Source organism: Paroedura picta, chromosome 15 (genome assembly GCF_049243985.1).
Source record: "Paroedura picta isolate Pp20150507F chromosome 15, Ppicta_v3.0, whole genome shotgun sequence".
Lineage (NCBI taxonomy): Eukaryota > Metazoa > Chordata > Lepidosauria > Squamata > Gekkonidae > Paroedura > Paroedura picta.
This window is the reverse complement of record NC_135383.1, coordinates 30,602,170-30,622,529: the sequence shown is the minus strand read 5'-3', so window position 1 is coordinate 30,622,529 and position 20,360 is coordinate 30,602,170. Positions and strand designations below refer to the sequence as shown.

At 55.5% G+C, this 20,360-nt stretch overlaps 1 protein-coding gene across 9 annotated transcripts in view; it reads right to left on the bottom strand.

Moving 5' to 3' along the window:
- The window catches only part of SGSM2 (small G protein signaling modulator 2), a 97,436-nt gene that overhangs the window by 28,506 nt on the left and 48,570 nt on the right, over window positions 1–20,360 (bottom strand). For 6 of the 9 annotated variants that reach the window (XR_013226896.1, XM_077312635.1, XM_077312640.1 and 3 more), the window contains 10 exons: window positions 17,550–17,711; window positions 14,954–15,021; window positions 13,594–13,739; window positions 11,652–11,786; window positions 9,084–9,208; window positions 7,326–7,393; window positions 5,878–6,041; window positions 4,364–4,496; window positions 2,985–3,119; window positions 134–284 (listed from right to left, as the gene is read on the bottom strand). Coding sequence is in view for 8 of the 9 variants with exons in the window: in XM_077312635.1 (XP_077168750.1) it covers window positions 134–284; window positions 2,985–3,119; window positions 4,364–4,496; window positions 5,878–6,041; window positions 7,326–7,393; window positions 9,084–9,208; window positions 11,652–11,786; window positions 13,594–13,739; window positions 14,954–15,021; window positions 17,550–17,711 (1,287 nt within the window). In the remaining variant the exon portion in view is untranslated. The remainder of the gene's footprint in view (window positions 1–133; window positions 285–2,984; window positions 3,120–4,363; window positions 4,497–5,877; window positions 6,042–7,325; window positions 7,394–9,083; window positions 9,209–11,651; window positions 11,787–13,593; window positions 13,740–14,953; window positions 15,022–17,549; window positions 17,712–20,360) is intronic. The other 3 variants (XM_077312641.1, XM_077312643.1, XM_077312637.1) reach the window with 2 other exon arrangements.

Here is a 20,360-nt window from a genome sequence, read left to right as displayed (position 1 = left end):
TCAGAGCACTCCAAGACTCAAGCTGCCCTCGGACATCCCGTCCGCCTTGTAGGGGCGTCACCAGACTTGCACCTGAGCCTGGGCAACAAGCCAGCTTCGTGGACATCCTGGCTGAGGCTCTGAATCAAAGCACCTGTCGTGAATGCAGCTGCAGCAGCTGGGGGGGTCATACGGAGAGCTGCTTGTTGAGCACGACAGACACGAGGACCCTTGGCTGCAGGGCTCCAGCTGCCACGGCAACAGGCCCGTGCTGAACCCCTGGACCTCCATCCTGGCGCCGATGCCTGTGGGAAATCAGGGAGGGGAGACACAGGGAGGCTTCTGAGCCCTTGACGGAGGGAAGCGGGCTGGACTCCCTCCTGCTACGACATGAGACCAGCAGGCGAGGATTGACTATGCCCCCCCTCCCCCATGTCATCTCCTGCTTCGAACCTCTGGGCAGTGGGGCCAGAAGGCTAAACCCACCAGTGGTCACCAGCTGGAGAAAACGACACACCCTGAGCACTCCCTCCCTCCCCCCCTCCCTCTGGATGATGCTTGTCCTCCCTCTCTGGCCTTCAGCTCATCCATGAGGTCCAATTAAGGCAAGGCAAGGCAAGGCAAGGCAAGGCAAGGCAAGGCAAGGCAGGGCAGGGGAGGGGAGGGGGGAGGCAGCCATGTTCAGACATGCAGGCACCACCCACACCTTTTCTGCCCCCCTTCCCCCCCGCCACAGCCACACATTCACATTTGGACGGGGATGGAAGGTTAAAAAGGAAAGAGGAACGGCCGGGTCATGCACTGGAGCCTCCAGCACAGCCATCTGCCTTGGAGTAGCTGTTCTCCTCCAAAAGGAGGGGGAGGGGGGGTCTGCCATCCCTCCAACACGAGGCCTGTTACCAGCAAGGGATGGCTTGGGGGGGGGGACAATGTAATTAGAACAAAAATGGGGGTGGGAGAGAAAGCACAAGATCATGGTAAACGGCAAATCAGGTCAATTAAAGCCGAAATGAATGGGGGCAAAAATGCTCTTCACCTTAATTCTTCAGGAACGAGCTGAACTGAGCCACTACTTAAGGCAGCTTCTCACGAAACCATCCAGTCCCCCAATCTTAAGAGGTGGGCTTGTTTCCCCACCTTTCCTTCCACAGACAAGAAACGCGCTTAGAATTATTTTTAAGGAAAAAATTTAAACAAAGAAACAGTGTCCTTTTAAGGTGAACCCCACAGAACCTAAGAATTCAGATGAAAGGTACCAGAGTCAGAGTGAAGAATTAGAGTGAACAGCATCTTCAGAACAAGATATTCGGTTCTGGCTTGCAGAGGGGTGCACTCCCGGCCCAAATCTGGCCCCATGCAGAAAAAGGCCAGGAGGCTGCAGGGAAACTAAAGCAGGATGCAGAGCAAACCGGGCAGAACAGTGTTGGCATCACGGCACCAACGCCAGGCGGAGGAAAGCTCAGCGGACCGCCCAGCTGAGGGGAAGAGTCCAAACAAGTCCTCACAGCTTCCTGAGTCTGAGGGTCCGGGGCCAGACCCCTGGAGGCAGAACGTAGCCAGGAGGATCCCCAGGCAGACCGACCCACAGCCTCCAGGCCACGCCTAGCCCTGCACCTCCCGACAGCCCTCCAAGCTTGGCCCCGCAGCGGCCTGTCCCTCGGGCCTGGTGCCAGGAGGCAAAGCAGCAGCCCGCCCTTGGGGGCTTCTGGCTCTGAAAGGGCGTCAGCTCCCAGGGAAAGATGGGTCGGTTTGAGAGGCAACCAGCCACTCTTCTCCTGCCGCTTTCTGCCTCCAGTCCTAGCCTGCTTCTGAACTCCCCCTTCAGCCCCACAGGTCAAGGGCCCCCGTCAGGGCTGCAGGCTTGTCTGTCCTGGGAGGAGGCTTTCCCTTGGGTCGTCACATCCAGGATCTCTCCCCTGCACCAGCCCTGCCGGCTGGGGGATCAGATTCTGCCCTTCTGGCTCTGTTTTGGGCGTGCCACTCCCGAGGACTTCCTGAACCCACAGCAAGGTGGGGAGGAGGCCGCTGTGGCTGCCAAGCACCACAGCCGGCCGTTCAGCTGCTGCTCAGGCCCTATACAATTCTTTCCCCAGTGAACAACGCCGGGCCTGCAAGGTAGCCTCGTGGTCTGCTGCAGCCAAGCTCCTTGTGCTTCTCCAGGCTTGGCTGGGAGGCCTCCGAGTGGTCCTCCGCTGGCCAGGCTTCCCTCGGACACAGTCCTGGATGGTTCTGCTTCAAGGGACACCCATCCTGCATTCCTGGAGGGAAGCCCTGAGGACGACTGGGGTCAGGTGGGAAGAGGCAATCAGGCCGTGAGCAGGACAGACTCTTCTCCGCATTGCCTCTGATCCTTCTTTTGAAATCAGACCACCAGGGAAAGATGGTCCTGTCCCCTCAAGCACCTTTCAACGTGTGAATTTCTCTCAGGGGCACAAATGTATTTCAAGCTGCCCTCCAATTATCCTTTTTAAAAGGATCCAGGTAAACACACCGTTTGTTGCCAAAGCTGCCAGAGAGATGGGACCACTGCTGCTCAGGAAGACTTCTTCAGGACATGTCCCAGAACATGCTCGACAGGTCTGGAGGGGCAGGGAGGGAGGAGGGCCTGTGGGGGGGGGGCCAAGGGGGCCGAGAGACCAGCAGCTTGCTCGGGGTCTCGTGTGGCCGCCACCCTGGCCCTTGGCATCAATCCCTGCCCAAGCAGCCGGTGCTCACGGGCCCTCGTGGGCGGAGGAGGCCCTGCGCTCCCTCCCAGGGTCATCAGGGACACGAAGAACGCCGGTGGGTGCCCTGCTCACGTGCGGGGGGGGGGATTCCGGTGCCACTCCTGCTCTCCTGGCTCTGATCCTCGGGAGGAGGCAAAAACGGAAGGTCTGAAGGCCGACTAGGAAGCCTGCCCAAGGAGGAGTCATGCCAACCCTGCTGGGCGCCGTGGGCAAGAGCCGTCCCAGAGCCACGGAGGGAGGAATGGGGGGGAGCGGGGGGGGGGGAAGAAGGATAAAAACCTTTCATCCTTTTAGGGTCTGTGAGGTTCCGAGAGCAGATCATGGATAGCATTGCGTGCAGCTTATCTTCTTCCTCCTCGTCATCGTCGACGGAGGCAGAGCGGCTGGCAGCTAAGTGGTGGTAGTTAATAGTTACTGCTCAAAGAAAATAGTGAAAGAGGAGCATAAGAAAACAAAAACGGGTGCTGGATCTACAGAGACTTAAGAGGACATGTTCAGGGGCAAAGGAATGGGATCCTCCCCTCCACAAGGGGGCAGCATAAAACTCCTGACATCATGGATTTGTGGGGATGCCCGCTCCTAACCACAAGCCTAGTCACGGCTGGGCTTGTCCCTCAGAAGCAAGGATGCTTGCCTGGCAGGCAGTGCTCGGGGTGGGGGGGCTGGCCGGCTGCTCCGTGGGCACACCATCCTCCTGCCCCAATGCTAGGAAAACCCAATCCTGCATGCAATGCTTTGGAAATCAAACAGTCCCATCTCCAGCCAGCTCCGGGATTCCCCCTCCCTTTCACTTCACTTTTCGACAAGTTCTCAATGGTGAAAAAACACTTTAATGCTTCACGAATTTGGTGGATGCCAGACCATTAGACAGCTGGAGGTTGTAGTGAGTGCTCCAACAGACCCCTGCCGCCTCATGAAGATGAAGAAGGGGGAAAGAAGGCCAAGGCCAGCACAGCACACCCAGGCCATGGAAGAATGAGAAAGAGACACAGAGAAAGACAGAGACACTGCAGAGAGAGGCTGCTCAGTCGGGCAGGCCACAGTGGCCAAGGATCAACCGTTCATTAGCCAGAGACCACGCTGATGCTCCAGAATTCAAGGCCCCATTTGCTGGATTCAGCTGATAAGCTGATCTGGGTCACAAGGAAATCTGGGTTTTGAAGCAGCAGGTGAGCAGAAGTGCCAGGGAACTGAACTGGTGACCTTCTGCCAGGGACCCACATGGGCTGGCTCAAGTGTGTCGGAGAGGCTCTTTTCCAGCACGGCCATGCCGGGCACCACCAGCTGAGCCCCCCAGATAAGCCCAACGACAGCCCACGGGGCCTGTGAAGACGGCCCTTGGTTCAGTTCTCGGCATCTCCAGCTAAAAGATTCCAGGCCGGCGGTGTGGGGCAAACACGGGCAGGCCCCAGAGCCGGCCCCAGAGCGGTGCTGCGTGACCAGCGGGCCACTCGGTGCGATGAATCCTCACAGAGTGGTTGCTTCTTGCGTGCTCAGGAGAGGCTGGACTCCACTAGCAGCACCGCCAATGCGCTGGCAGAGAGTCCCAGCCCTCACGGACAGGCCGGCCGGCCGGCCAGGGACCCAACAAGGGCAGCTAGACACAGCCCCTCTCCTCCCAGCCAGGGAGCTCAAGGCCAACCCCGGAAGTCCCTTACTGTTTTCATGTCTGTGCCCGGGGTAAATAATCCTGAAGACGTAGTCGGCAGCCGTCTCCCCCGCAGGCATTTCCTCCAGATCAACAGACCGGTTGCGGCTGGCCCGCTTCCGAAGCTTTGGGAAAACTTTGCCCTGTGGGGAAGGGATAAAAAGACAAGCAGCTCATCAGGGAGGTCAAAGGCCCCGGCGCCTAACATAATGGGGGAGAGCTCTGGGGTCCATTCCACACGACTTTAATGTAGCAGAAGGCTTGCAAATTGTAAACACTACTAATTTGCAGTTCCGCATGACATCGCACACAATCTGCCACACTCCTGAAACAGTCCCGCAAAAAGCGATTCATTGTACCGCTTAAAGGGAAATCGGGAAAAGTGGATTCACCCTCCGAAAAGCGCTACACTCTTGCAAACAATCTGCAACCGTAGCGAAAAAGACCTGTTCGTTCCCATTGTTGCAGTTCCTGCAAAGTCCCTCCCCCTGGCTCTCTCCTCCGAACTTCCGGCGAAGCGATTGCCATTTTTTTTTCTCGGAGCGAGCAGAAAGCAACGAACCAGCAAGGCTTCATTCACACAGCGAGGCTTCTCCGGCTACAGTCCCTCCACAGAAGTGCTTTAAAGCTCCCCTAATCCCCAAGCACAACACAGCCCCGTTTGCAAATTCCCTTTATTTTTGGCCGAAAACGCGCCCGTGCGGGGGGGGGGATTTTTTTTTCACTCAGGGGAAGTGTGGTAACGATGACTCGCCAGCTCACACGCCAGCTAGATGGGTCTCAAGGCATATTCGTTGCAACATGTGTTTTTCTTTTTTTTTTTTAAACCTGTTCTTAAAGGGAAAGGGGCTTTTGAGGAGCATGATAACAACCACCCATTGGCTGTTCGTTTGATTGACGGCCAGGGGCGGGACAAAGCACAGAAAAAATCGCTTCCTTTCTAGCGAGACCGGAAACCTGTGGGAAACGATTGAAACCCTACTGGATTCCACTAAAAAAGCAGGTATGCGGAACGCCGAGATTGTACTTTAAAAAATAGCGTTTCTGCTTTGGGGAACCAATTGATAACATTGGTCCTTGTGCGGAAACACCCTGGGCCCCCCAGGAAAGGGCTGCTTCCCCCAAGGCAGAAACCTGCTGTGGAACTCACTGCCTCAGGACGCAGCAAGGGCAGCCAGCTTGGCTCAAATTCACAGGTGAAGGTGAAATGACCAAGGGGAACCCCCCGTGGGCCTTCAAATGCCACTGGCTGGGTATTCAAGGGTTGTCCCCTTCACACCCACACCCACGCACACACCCCGGCTCTGGGCAAAGCTGGAAGCAGGATGCTAAGGCAGGGGAAGCCACGCTGGACCCAGACTCCGCTTGGGACGTGGTGCCAACGCCCCCCCCCCCCCCCATCCTCAGGCATGGCAACGGAGAAGCAGAGTGCTGTGTTCAGGGGCCAATGGCTCAGCCCCCCCCCCTCACACTGCAGTGCTGGAATGCCTGGGGCAGAGCAAGCCCATCTAGGGGGGGAGATACCTTTCCCTGCTGCGACCACAGAGGAGGCTCCAGCTGTCCGCGGGGCAGGAGGCCGTTCTCCAGGCAGGAGAGGAAGGAGAGGAGGTGGCCGCCCGGGGGGAAATGGAGGGGGGGTCTCTGGATGCCATCTTGGCTCACCAGCACCAAGGTCCCGCCTCTTTCTGCTGCAGGGGAAGAAAACAACAGGGAAGTTTCATCCTTTCTTTAAATAAAAAGAATTGCAATAACATAGAATTTCATTCTCTCCCCCCCCCCCTTGTGGGATGCATGGGCCTTCTGCGCTCTAGGAAGAAACTGTCCCAGCCTCTAAACGGCGGGACGCTGACCCACTGCTAGCGCATGCTAGCCACAACCCTCAGGGGCAGGGTGGAAGGACCGACTGTGCTCACGAAGACCCAGACCGCCTGACTGGAATGGACTCCGACGTGTGCGTGGAGCGAGGCCCTTTCCTCTGGGTTGCCCTCCCAAGGGAGAGTTGGCAGGATGCCCCTTCAGTCGGGACTCCGGGGATTACGGAGCTGACTTTGGGAGGCGGGAAAGAGACAAGGCAAGCCCAGCTCTGGAGCCAAGAAGGCCGCCCGCCCACCTGCCCGCCCGCCCCGGAGCCTGCTGCTCCCTGATGGATCCTCCTCCTCCATTGCTCCTCACAGTGCAGCCAGTCTCCCACCCCCACCCCACTGGGGGAGCCAAGGCCAGCCAGGGAGGGTGTCGCCACTTCTGCAATCCCCCAATGGATCCCCCACTGCCCCAGCACTCCCTTCCAAAGCGACTGGGGCTGCAGGCAGCTGCCAAAACAGAGCTACTCACTGCTGGGCAGCCCTGCAGAGCCCCTCCTAGAATCCTAGAACCATAGAGTTGGAAGGGACCTCCAGGGCCACCTAATCCAACCCCTGCACTAGGCAGGAATTCACCTGCCCACCCACAGTGACCCCAGGGATCCCTCCGCCCAAAACCTCTGAATCCAGCCTGGCCTTTGTTCTGACTGCGGTGGGCTCTCTCTGCGGACAGAGCCCCCGTCCCTCTTGGACTCTGCGATGCTGACAGCCAAGGGGCCTGGGAGCTCCTGGCCTTGCAGACCCCATGGCCAGACCCACTCCACGTCGTTTCCCGTGCCCTGCCTGGGGACCCGGCCGGACACCCCCCAGAGCCTTCTGCTCCTGACGCCACGAAGCACATGAAATTGAGACGCTTCACCAAGTGCGATTCCCCAACTGGAACAACAGCCCTTCTTCAAAGGAAAGGCACCTGGAGTTTTGGGGCCACATGCCTCAAATGGCAGGGCTGCCAACCTCCAGGAGGGGCACGGAGATCTCTTGGAAGTGACACCTGATCTCCAGATTGCCGACAGCTTCCCTGCTCACAGCCCACCTTCTCCAGGCTCCAGCCCCAAGTCTCCACGGAGTCCCCAAAGCAGAGTTGGCAACCCAAATCCAATGGAGCATGCTTACGCTGCTGATGGCAGTGGATGCAGACGACCTGGCTGAAGGGGACGATCAAGGCAAAGTCCCAGTAGATGCTGCAGACCAAAGAGCAAGAGGTGACCATCAACTGGAGGGGCTGGTTTTAGTTGGGCTGGGACAACCCCCCCCCCAAACACACCCACACAGACACACCCACACACGCCCCCAGCCATCCTTTCCCTTCCCACTCAAGACTCACGGGGGGGGGGGGAGGGTGGGATGGAGTTTTATGGCCACTAAGAAGCTCCTGCAGCCCCCCCCCCCCCCTGCGCTGGTTCAGGCTCCGTTCGGCAGCTCTCCGAGAGCCCAGAGCAAGCCCCTGGACACACCTTTCCTTGTGGCAAGCCACAGTTTACCATTCCCTTTGACTTGCCACAGGCTTCATGTTTCCCCCCAGATAACCTTGGGGACACCCAATTAAATCGATGGGCCTCAGATTCAGAATACCCAGAGGGCCATCACTGCAGGGGGAGGCAATGAGCGCCACTGGCCCAGAGGCCCAGCCCAACGCGTGCAGATGCCCATCAGTGGCCGGCAGCCACAGGAGCCAAGGGAGCCTCTGAAGGCCACTTCCGGGAGGCCACGCTGGGGGGGGGGGGCTTGTTCGAGTCACACATCCCCCTCCCCCCGACGAGGCTGTCTTTGACTGAATCTGACCCTTTGTCCCTGGGGGGGGGTCTTTTGGTCCACTGTGTGGAGCAGGACTAGGAGGCCACGTCTTCTGTCCTTAGGTGGGGCCAGAGCGAACCAGCGTTCATCTACATTCATGTCATGACAAGCCCTAATGGCCAAACCCCCAAGAGGCAGGAGGCATCCTCTGACAGCGCTTCGTTCTCTTCTCCGGGGTCCCTCGCAGCCGCCGTCCGGCTTCACCTCTGCCCTCCCTCTCCCACATTAAGCCACGTGATGCCACAGGAGAGCCCTTTGCTAAGAGGGGAAGTGTCTGCCATTAATTACTAACGTGGACAGTTTGATTCCTCCAATGTTTTTGTGAACTACAACTGAATGCAAAAGGACTGATTAGCTGTTTTAGCAAAAAAAATATCACATGGCTTAATTTGGATATTATGACACAGTGTACTAATTTGCCAGAGCCTCTTGTGGCGCAGAGTGGTAAGGCAGCTGTCTGAAAGCTTTGCCCATGAGGCTGGGAGTTCAATCCCAGCAGCCGGCTCAAGGTTGACTCAGCCTTCCATCCTTCCGAGGTCGGTAAAATGAGTACCCAGCTTGCTGGGGGGTAAACTGTAATGACTGGGGAAGGCACTGGCAAACCACCCCATATTGAGTCTGCCATGAAAACGCTAGAGGGCGTCACCCCAAGGGTCAGACATGACTCGGTGCTTGCACAGGGGAAACCTTTACCTTTACCTTACTAATTTGCCACAATCTGCTTTCGCCTTTAGTCTGAGGCAGAGGGCTTGCCCTTGACAGCTCACGCTTTGAATAAATCTTTCTTGGTCTTAAAGGTGCTACCGGACCCTGCTTTTGTTGTCCTTTTAAAATAAGTGGAATTCACAGCCGTCCAAAGCAAAGCTCTCGAGGGACCCCAGAGAGTCAGCCCAGTGTGTCCTGGTGTGTTCAGTTCACGCAGAGAGGGCTGAGCCCCCCGCCCCCCCCCCCCCCCCGGGCACAGACCGCTCAGCACCCTGCAGCAGCACGCAAAGAACTGCCTTTCTCTTTCGCCCCCCTTCTCTCACGCCAGGGGAGCCACAGCAGCAGGCAGGCAGGCAGGCAGGCAGGCATTACCTTTTCTCGAGCTCCGAATCCCCCAGCGTCCCATTCATGAGCTGGTTTGGTGTCCATTTCAAAGTCAAAGAATCGGCAGACTGGTGAAGAGAGAGGTAGCCTGCAAGGGCCTCCATGTCGTCTTTCTGGTTCAGAGTCAGCCAAGGGAGAGTGGGAGAAAAATCAGAAACTGGGAGGTCAAACCCCAACGGCTCCTGAGCACTCCCTTCTAAGGAAAACCGCTTTTGTGCCTTGCCCCTCTTCATTCTCTCCATCTTTCGCCCCTTCCACCCCGAAAAGATGACTGGTGACTCCCAGAACAGTCCAAAGCAGAGCTGCTCCCTACCCAAGTCAACCATTTTAATCCACAAGAAGTAGCAACAACGAGAAAGCAGGGCTGACACGGTTGTCTTGTTGGAAGGAACAAGAAAAGCATTTTTTAAAGGAAGATGACTCTAACAAGCTTGCGGGGAGATCTCTACAAGGATAAGCACTACTTCGGCCTTCCTCATGGGAACGGTGGTCCCTGTTGCTCTTATTATTACAGCAAAAAAACTCCCCCCCTCCTTATATATTTATTTGTTTTTGGTTTATCTTCTGAGTCTTTCGAGGGGGTTCAAGGCCAGTGAGCCTCTGCAGGAAGCCCTCCTGCCCAGCTCGGCCCCCACCCGCCTGAGGCTCTGCATGGGGGGGGGCAGCAACAGGATACGGCAGCTGAGCTGGGAAGAGCCTTAGAGTGGGAAGGGGCCATCCAGGCCATCCAGTCCGATGTGTCAAGAACTGGCGCATGTCAAGACCAGACCTCTGAAGAAGGCCCTATAAGGGCCAAAACACGTGGGTCTTTCGGTTCACATAGCAGACTGGTTTGCAATAGCCTATGGACTAGACATATGTTTTTAATTCCTAGAGTTGTTTTTTTAAACTGTGCCCAATCAAAGTAATATAATTTTAACAACAATACAGACATTCAGTCTTTGTAGGTCCAAACTGTTACCAGTTGGGTTTTTATGGTTCCACATCTAGTCCAACTTGGGGCAGGATCAGCCACAAGCATCCAAGATGGGAGAGGGGAGGGGGACATATTTTGCAAGCACAAAGGAAAAATTGTGCAGTGGAAACAATTGTCTTTTGTGTGTGTGCTGCTGCTGGGAAAGTGGAGTTTTAAGAAAAAGGGGGCTTGTCTCTTTAAGAAAGCAATAGGTGAGATATGAAGATGTAAAAGAGAAACAGGAAACAAAGAGCAGGACTAGATTTCTGCCATTCTCCTCACCGCCTTCCCCTTCCCTTGTTTTCTGCCGGTTTCCATTCCTGCCCTCCCCCCCCCCCCCAACTGCCCTGCTCTCTGGCAATCTGCTCCCCTTCCTTTCATCTTCCCCTCCCCCCCTCCTTTCCGTCCTCCGGGTGAGGAAGCAGCCCAGGGGCAACAAGTGAGGAGGGGCTGGGGTGGGCCCCCTGGCTGCAGACAATCTCCTCAAGCCTCCCTTTCCCATCCCACGGGCCCAGTCAGCCTCATCACTTGCCCCCCACAGCCCCAGCCCCCCAAGTCCAGTGTCACGAGGCAAGGGGGACTCCGTGGCTGAGGGAGCGGAGGGCCTGGATCCCCCACCCAAGGGAGCCCGCTCCATTTCCAGCCTGGGTCGCAGAGACAGGCACGCCTGGAGGCACCGGAGGGACAACACGTCAAGTGGAGCTCCCAGGATCTGTCTTGGGCCCTTTGTTGTTCAACATATTCAAAAATGATTTGGATGAAGAGGAAGGTCACAAAAATGGTAAAGGTTCTGGAGACCAAGATGTGTGAGGAAAGGCTGAGGAAGCTTGGCCTGGAGAGGAGATGACTGAGAGGGGATCTGATAATCATCTTCAAGTACTTGAAAGGCTGTCACTTAGAGGTCGGACCAGAACCAAGGGGATGAAATTAATTCAAAAGAATTTCTGGGTAAACATCCGGAAGAAGTTCCTGACAGTCAGAGCAGTTCCTCAGTGGAACAGGCTTCCTCGGGAGATTTTTAAGCAGAGGCTGGATGGCCATCTGGCAGAAATGCTGATTTTATGAACTTAGGCAGATGGTGAGTGGGTGGGCAGAAGGGATTGTGTAGGTGCTTGCCTTTTGTGGCCATTTTGGACTAGATGACCCAGGAGGTCCCTTCCAGCTCTATGATTCTACGACCACAGGAATCCCAACCCCGCCCTGTGGCTGCCATCCTCATGGCCAAACCTGCCCACAGTTCTGATGCCCCTTGGGCACTCGGAGCTCAGAGGCCTTTGGGAAAGCCATCGCTGCCAAACAGATTGGAAAGGGTGCCCGGGGGGGGGGGCAGCGGTTAGCATGTCAGAACTGAACGTGGGTGTCCCAATTGCAGGAAGTTAACGGGATGATCCACGGCCACTTATGGGCCACCAGCTTCACTCCTCCAGCCCCCAAAGGGGGTTTATGAGGATGAAATGCAGGAGGAGACTGGGCAGGCGGACAACGGCCAAAAGGAAATGTTTCTCAAGGAGAAAGGGACAGGAAGACACCATTCTGTGCCCCCCCTCCCTTCTGCCTCAGAACCCAGAGATCAACGAGACATTCCCCCCCCCCCCCGTTACCGGCTGAACGCGGACGTTGTTCTTCCCGTACAGCAAATGGGTCCTGGAATTCTGGTGTAAGGACGCCACGTAGTCTCTGGCGGAGGCAGCAAAACGATCCTGCGAGGCATTTCCGCTTGAATGTCGTTTCCGTATCTGGTGCAAACAAGACCCCTCAGGTTGGTCTCAACATACAATCAAGGCCAACTGATCTCACTGCTCTCACCAACTTCCCTTTCTCTTTCTGCCCAAACGGGTGTCCCCAGCCCACCTTGCCAAGACGTTTTAAGATACCGGAATGAAGTGGGGGCCATAGAACACCTGCTTCAGGTGCAGAAGGTCAACCCCAGCCCGAGAGGTCCCAGGGAGCAGGTCCCGGAGAAGACTGTTCTCTGGGGATGGCCGAAGAGAAGCGAGAAGACTCAGGCCAGCTCCACCTGGCCCAGGAGGGCACGGGGAACGGCCGCCTTGCCTCAAAACACCATCCTCCCGAGGCAGGAAATATCAGCATCCTTTGGGCGAACTTTAACCTTCCCCTCAGTCAGTCCAGCACCAGCCGGTCTCCTCCAGCCTCCCAAACGCCCACATTTTGAGAATGACCCTCCTTCCCTCTCTGCTCTGGAGGCCAAACGAGACCCAACCCTCACTCACTCACGCCAGGCAGGCAGCAGCTGCTGGGAACCAGATCAGAAAATACTGCCCCCCCCACCCACCCACCCCTTCAGGCTGAGGACACGGAGGTGAGAATCTGGCCTCTCTGCCTCTCGGACTGAGAGCCGGGTGGAGAGAGCCCAGACTCAACTCGGTGGGGGGGGGGGAGGGGATATGTCGCGTGACCTTTGGCCCCAGGAAGTCTCCTGCAGCAGGACAGTCCAGTTGCTAACAGACCCGCCTCCAGCCGTTTCAGGGTGGGCTTCAATTCCAAGGTTGCAGAAGAGGCCAGACCCACTCATGTGGGGGACACCACAAGACCTCTTTCACCCTGTCCCCAAGTCCAGTCTAATCAGAGTTGCTCCTTCCAAGCCTCTGCTTGGGATGCCCTATCAGTGCGGACAAGACGCCCTCCGACTGCTTAGGCCTCCCACGCCTGCTCTCCCGGGTGGTCTCAGGCACAGAAAGGGTCCTTCCCATCCCTGCCTGCTGATGGAGGGCCGGCAGATGCCAGGGACCACCCCTGCCTCCACCTGCATACAAATCAAGAGCGCTGGCCACCCTGGAAAGGCCCCGATCCTGGCATTCTTAGCTCCCCGAAGCCCACACTGCAAACACGAGAAAGGAAGCCTTTTGAAAGAATGACCTAATATAGCGATCCCCAACCTGTGGGCCGAGGACCGCACGTGGTCCGTCGACTAATTGGAGGTGGGCCCCAAAGGACGCCTTCTCCCCCCCCCCCGGCCCTTTACTTCATCCCCCCCGGCCCTTTACAACACACTTTGGGTGTCCTTGTCTCTCATCACTCCCAGATGGGACTATCTTGTTGCAAAGAAACAAGCTCAGGGTTCCCATTGATTTGTCATTGTCATGAGTTAAAATTTCCATGAAAATAAAATGTTCCTTATGTTCATTGTTGTGGCGTGTCTGTCTCTTATTTTGAAGGGATGTTTAAACATTACCATAGCGACCAGAGTCAGAGAGCGTTAGGGCCTCAGTAAAATTGTCAAGCGTTGAGTGGTCCCCGGTGATAAAAAGGTTGGGGGCCACTGACCTAACAGACGAACTGGCTGGAGGGGAGGCCGGCTTATGGAAAGCCAGGCACTTAATGGGCCAAAGATGGTCTATGGTTTGGCCACGATGGAGAGAGAAATGTGCGTCTGGCTGCATAAATGCCTTAAACTGTCTCTGCCTGCTTTTCATGGCAACAAGTGTGACATGGCCCCTTGGCTATCCCCCAGCCCTCGGAAGAAGCCGCGGCCAGGCCTCAAGTCCCAATCTGCAGAGAGAGCTGAGCACAGGGAAGCCTCACGCCTAGGGCCGGCCGCTTGGAGGGGGAGTCCTGGCGGCCGTGGAGTCCGTGGATGCGATGCCTCTGGACCAGCTCATCTGCCGAAGGGTCCGTCCAAAAGTGGTCGGCCGTCTTCAGCTTCGTGTACTCCAGCGCACAGGGGCCGACTAGAACAGGAAGACAAAGAGGGAGGCTAGAACTGAGCGCAGGCCACTGCCCCTGGAAACAGGGCGTTGGGCCTCTATGATTCTAAGACCCAGCCTTTGCTTTTGGCCACAGAGGCCCACCATGCAGGGACCATCTCGCCAGCACCAGGCTCTTCTGGCTCAGTCTGCAGTCAGGACTACCTTCAGCCCCAGTCACATCTGCCAGCAAACCGAGCAGCAGCAGCTGCAGCAGCAGATTCAGGACAGGCAAAAAGCACCGGGTGGGTGGGTGGGTGGGTGGGTGGGGTGCAGGCTTAGATGGACTGAAAAGAGGGCTGGACAGACTTCTGGAAGCTGGTCAGTCCCTGGCCAGGAGAGCTGAATGGGATGTCCCTCGCCAGCGCCAGGGCACCTTGGTCAGCTGCCGGGGAAGGAGAACAGAACAAAACACCCTGCCACAGAAACACAGAAGAGCTGTGACCCTCCCAGCACCACGTGAAAGATGCATGCTTAATCTAGTGCTGGCGCCAGGACACAAAGGGCTGCCTATTCCCAATCCAGAAATGTCAACCCCTCCAACACAGATAACAACAGGTATGGAATCCACTTTGACACCAGGCCTCAAGGCACCAGGAGGGGAGGGGGAAGGAGGGAGGGAGGGAGGGGCAATGTGCTTTTAAGAGGTGTGATAAGGGGCTTGTTCTCAGTGAGGTGGCCGGGCTGTGCCTGAGCTGTACCATACAGAGACATCCCTGCATGTGGAAAACTAGCGGGGAAGAGGAAACTATTTGACTTTCGCTTTCAGCACAAGACGTTTGTTTTCTGTGTGGTGCTGGAGGGGTCCTCTGGAAGGGCATCCAGTGATGGGGTCACCCCAATCTTTCTCAAGCAGCAAAGTCTGCACACAGGCTGGCCGCCGCAGCACGCAACAGTCCCTCACTTATGGTTCCCCCTCTCCCTTCCACCACCGCTGGCTGAATACTTCTGTCCTCTTCTTCTTCTTCTTCCGTAGAACCTGCTACTGATGCCAGCCCCGGAGGCTTCTGCGTTTCAAAATGCTGCCCCTCTCCAAGTCCCCCCTCCATGCTTGGGGATATCCGTGTGTGCCAGTTGAGCCCACACTCTGAGCCTGCCCCAGCCCTCCTTGCTACAACAGCACCATGTCTCTGACTGAGGCTTCTTTCTCGCACGTGGCCTGTCCAGGCCCACGGAAACAGCATCTGGAGATGGCTCACCGAGGAGGCACGCCAAGATGGGCCCACAGACAGCATCTGCCAGTAAAGCTTCTGTCTCGTAGTATTTGCTGGAAGAGACCAACACACACACAACCAGCAATGAATGCAAAGGAACAGGCATAGAATACAGCTGGAAAGGCTGATGGGCAGCCACACGGTCAAGAACTGCCCCTCAATGCAATCAATCCATCAATCGTGCTCTCTTAGCCACTGGCACGCTAACCGGGGGCAGGAGTCTTTGTGGGCTCATGGCCCCATTGCTCAAAGGGTTGTTAGTCCACCAAGACTTCTGCCAGGACTAATCAGTCTTGGTGTCGTGGTTAAGAGTGGTGGCTTCTAATCCTCCTCCACATGCAGCCAACTGGGCCAGTCACAGTCCTGTTAGAGCTGTTCTCACAGAACAGTTCTCTCAGAGCTCTCTGTCTCGCCTACCTCACAGGGTGTCTGTTGTGAGGAGAGGAAAGGAAAAGCAGGGTATCCAAACCTAATCTTTTTCTACATCTGCTCTACCAGCCGGCGAGGGGCACTAATAGGAGCAGCAAATTAAGATCTGGGAGGCACCCCCCAAAGCCTGTCTGATAAGCTTGGGCCAATCACCCACTCACGGCCTAACCCACCTTGCAGGGTTGCTGTGAAGAGGAAGGAAGAATGGGGAAAGCCACTTTTAAATCTCCACTGGGGAGAAAAGTTGTGTATAAATGACCAATAAATAAACAACACAGCTAACTCTCCCCTTTCTTTTTGAAACAACGGGCAATATTATGAGCGGAACATGGGCTGAAAAATATCAATGATGCTGCTTGTTGACTCTTCAGGGAAGCCAGGCCACAAAGCTGGAGCCCCAAGGGAGGGAGGGAGGGAGAAGGAAGGTCCGGGAGGTCCTCAGTGCTGGACAGCCAATAAATGGCTGGCGGATGGCCACGGCTGGCGTGCAGGGACAGCTGGGAGGGGGCAGGCAGTCAAAGACGTGGGCCCCAAAGACGTGAAGAGGCCCAGTGGCCGAACCCTCAAAGCCGGGCCTTTTCAGTAGCTTCCACTGAATTTTGGGACTCCCTGCTGGACACCTTCCCAACAGCTGCTCAAAACAGACTGCAGTTGGCCAAAGCAGCCCAGGCTGCGGGCCCAATGGCTGCAGCTGATCTATTTGGACGGGGATGATCTTGGCTTTTATGATTATAATTTGATGCATTTATTTATTTATTTATTCATTTATTCATTCATTCATTCATTCATTCATTCATTCATTCATTCATTTATACATACATGCTTGTATACCGCCGTTCGCCAAGAGGTCTCACGGCGGTTCACAATAAAACATTAAAATCACAATAAAACCCCATAAGGTCCCATTATATGATAGGCAATAACAACAACGATGGCGTTCTAATCCTACAAGCCCCGCCTGTTCAGGCAGAGGTCATCATGTTGGTCTCACGAGCGAGGGAGCTGGCCGAAGGATCGAAGGCCCACACCCTCAACCCCCGGTCCGCGGCCTGGTGCCGGGCTGCGAGAGCCTCCCCAGCGTGCCGCGGCTGCCTCTCCCCTTCCGCCGAAGCGGAATGTTGAACCATTGGAGTTGGGCAGAGGGCTGGGAGGAATGGAAAACTGCCTTTTGGGGCCTTTCCAGTAACTTTGCAAAATGGCCAAGGGTGGTCCGGGGGGGGGGCGGGTGGTCCGGGGGGGATGTGCAAAGGGTGGAGACCTTAGGTTATTGGTGTGACCCATAAGGGCAGGACTAGTCAAACTGTGGCCCTCCAGATGTCCATGGACTACAATTCCCATGAGGGACATCTGGAGGGCCGCAGTTTGACTACCCCTGCGTAAGGGCATCACCTTTACCCACCTCCAATGAGAAGTTATATCATTTCATGCATCTCTATTGTCCGCCACACAGGCTCTTTTGGGATCATCCCACCTGTGTCATCTTTGTCCTTCTGCAGTAGAAGAAAAGTCATAAAAAGGTTTTCCAGTCTAGTGGTCAATCTACTTGGGTACTGCACACTAGGCAAAGGATCCTCAACAGGCCCAGACAGGCCCTGGGCCATCATCTTGTTGCCCTCCAGCAGAGAAAGGGCACCTGGCAGCTGACTGGGATGAGCAAGGGCCCTGAGCCCACGCAACAGCAGCTCTGCCCCTGAGCCACAGTCCCCCTCCCTCCCTCCCAGAGTGAGGAACTGGCAGCTGTCCAGCAGGCAAGGCCAGAACATCCCCTCCCCCACCCCCACCCCCTTGGGTCACAGTCCAGGGGGAAAAGCCACCCAGGCACACCCAGGCCTGCTCCTTGGCCTAGCAGGTGGTGCAGACAGCCACAGGGGGTCTGTGCCTGCAGAAAACTGGGATGACACGGATAAGATTGCTGGGCTCCAGTGTGCTGCAATTTGTTTGTGTGAGCATGTGCATGCACAACAGTGCACGTGTTGTGTTTGTGGAGACAGAGGTTGCCACTGTAGTAAGAAAGAGGACCTCATCAGCCACAGCTGCCTGATACACGTTTCAAGCTTCTGAGTCAATCCAGTTTCAGACCCGGTCCCACAAGCCCAGTGATCCCGCAGCCTGTGCCGCTTTGTCCCAGAAACAGACCGCCCCCTCTCCTTACCTGCAGTTGTCCACCAGGTACTGGACGATTTTGTCCAGCACTCTTCCAATCAAAGCCGTGCGCACCCAAATGTGCTTCATGGCTTGTGCGGTCAGGCAAGGGGCTTTGCTTGTGGCCGAGCTTTGCCTCTTCAGGGGTTCTTGGCCCGCTGGCTGAGGCCTCCTGCAAGAGAGGGGAAATGCGCCCAGCATGAGAGGAGGGCCTGCCAGTCCCCACAAAGCTCCGAGCACAAGAACTTAAAAAAACCCCAACCTGCCTCCGGCAAGGGCCGCCTTTCCCCCTCCTTTCCCACCCCAGAGGGGATGCCTCTTCTTCGACGATGCCTTCCCATCCCATCCACGCAGCACCTAAGAACAAGAGCATAGGCCGTCTCTCTCTTGCGGCTTCCGCACCTGCTGCTTTCACTCCCCAGCGGTGTTCATCGGTCAAATTGGGCCCCTGATCTAAGGAGCTTCTGAGCTAGACAAAGAGGGAAGGGAAAACTGGAAGGAGATGAATGTGCCCCAATTCAGGGTTCACACGTGACATCCACCAAGGCAGTGGGTGACTGGCCCTTGAAGATGCCCCCCTTCCCATCCAAAGCCATACTCTAAATCAAGACTTATTAATTTGTGCAGGACAGGGGCATCTTTTCCCGCCAGGGAGACGGGGACACCAGGGCGCCTAACACAACACACCTGGTTCTCTGGGCGGCAGGGGGGGGAGCTTTCAAAAGAACTGAGTAACAAAAAAGATTCATTTAGGAAATGGAAGGCGGCCCGTTTATTTTATTTATTATTACATAATTTATATCCCACCATCCTCCTTGGACTCAAGGCAGGTTACAAAGAATAACCTTATAACCAAGGAGGAATATAAACAAATAACCAAGACTTGTAGGGGAGAATGTTAGAAAAGCTACAGCTCAGTATGAGCTTAGGCTAGCAAGAACTGCTAAAAACAACAAGAAAGGGTTCTTCAGTTATATTCAAAGTAGAAAAAAGAATAGGGACATGGTAGGACCACTGTGGGGACATGAAAGTGACATTGTAAAAGGTACCAGAAGATTGGAGGCGGGAAAATGTTGTCCCCATCTTCAAGAAGGGGAAAAGGGAGGACCCAGGTAACTCCCAACCCGTCCACTTGATGCCTATAGGTGGCAAATTTTCAGATTAATCATCAGTCAGTCAGTCCTTGAGCAGCTAGAGCGGATGGCTTTGATTACTAAGAGTCAGCATGGCTTTATCAAAAACCAGTCATGTCAGACTAACCTTATCTCTTTGAGAAAGTGACTACCTTGCTAGATCAGGGGAATGCTGTGGGCATAGTTTACCTTGATTTCAGTAAGGTTTTTGATAAGATTCCACATGATATTCTTATTGACAAGTTGGTAAAATGCGGTATGGATCCTATTGCTGTTAGGTGGATTGAGAACTGGCTGACAACTTGTACCCGAAGGGTGCTTGTACATTGCCGAGGTGTCTCCGCTCTCGCCTCCAGCTAGCTCCCTGGCATACTAGGGAGCTAAGGGAGAGGAAGAGGGAAGTGAGATGGCTGGAATGAGTGTGGCGGAAAACTCACAATGAGGTGGCAAGAACATCTAATCCCACGCTTATGGGGGAATATGAGAGGGCGGTTAGGGCCGCAAAAGGTGAGTTTTACGCCACCTTTATCATGTCCATGAGCTCTCAGCCAGCCCAATTATTTAGGGTAGTTCGATTTTTAACCACCCTTGAGGAAGGGAGCCAAAACAGTAAGTCAATTGGCTCTGGGCTGTGAGGCATTAGCGAGCAGATAAAACCTTGTCACTCCGGTGAAACCTTCCTGTCACTTTGAATACAGAGTGGGAACCGCTGGATGTGTTTGATGGCTTCAGATTGCTCTCAGAAACCAAAGGGGACAAGTTGCTGGGGTCAGTAAGGGCGACCACCCCCCTTGATCCCTGCCCGTCCTGGTTACTCAAAACGAGAGACCAGCAGATAGGAGGCTCTCTGGGAGAGATTGTCAACTTCTCTCTGGCAACAGGGGAGTTTCCAGAGGAGCTGAAGGAGGCAGTACTTTGTTCCTTGCTGGAAAAACATCGCTGGATCCACGAGACTCGGCCAGCGACCACCTAGTCTTGCATCTTGCGTTTCTGGGTAAGGTAAGAAAGGGCTGCAGTGGACCAGCTGCTGGCTTACTTGGAGGCCACTTCAGTGCTCGATCCATCCTAGTAGGGCTTCCGTCCTGGCCATGGGGTGGAGACGGTGTTGGTTGCCTTGTTGGATGGCCTCCGGTGTCAGCTGGATTAGGGCATGTGATGTGGCTGACCACGGGGCCGGGATTTGGGGAAGAGCCCTTCAGTGGCTGTGTTCCCTTTTCCAGGGCCAGACACAGAGGGTGGCAGTGGGGGAGATGTTATTGCACCCTTGCAGGGTACCACAGGGTGCAGTACTATCCCCCACGTGATTTAACATCTTCATGTGCCCTCTAGGACAGCAGGTATGGAGTTATGGGCTGGGTTGTCATCAATATGCAGATGGCACCCAGCTCTGTCTCCTCATGAATGGCCACCTGGGCTCCCCCCCATACATTAGCCAGATGTTTGAAAGCTGTTATTGGGAGGTTAGAGGGGAGCCGTTTGAAACTCAACCCCTCCAAGACGGAGGTCCTGTGGCTGAGGAGAAAAGGGGCAGGACAGGAAGTGCACCTCCCTCCCTTTGCAGGGGTGCAACTTAACATACCAGTTGGGATTCAAGTTGGTAAAATGCGGTATGGATCCTAATTCTGTCAGGTGGATCGATAACTGGTGGAAGGATCATACCCAGAGGGTCCTTGTTAATGGTTCAACAT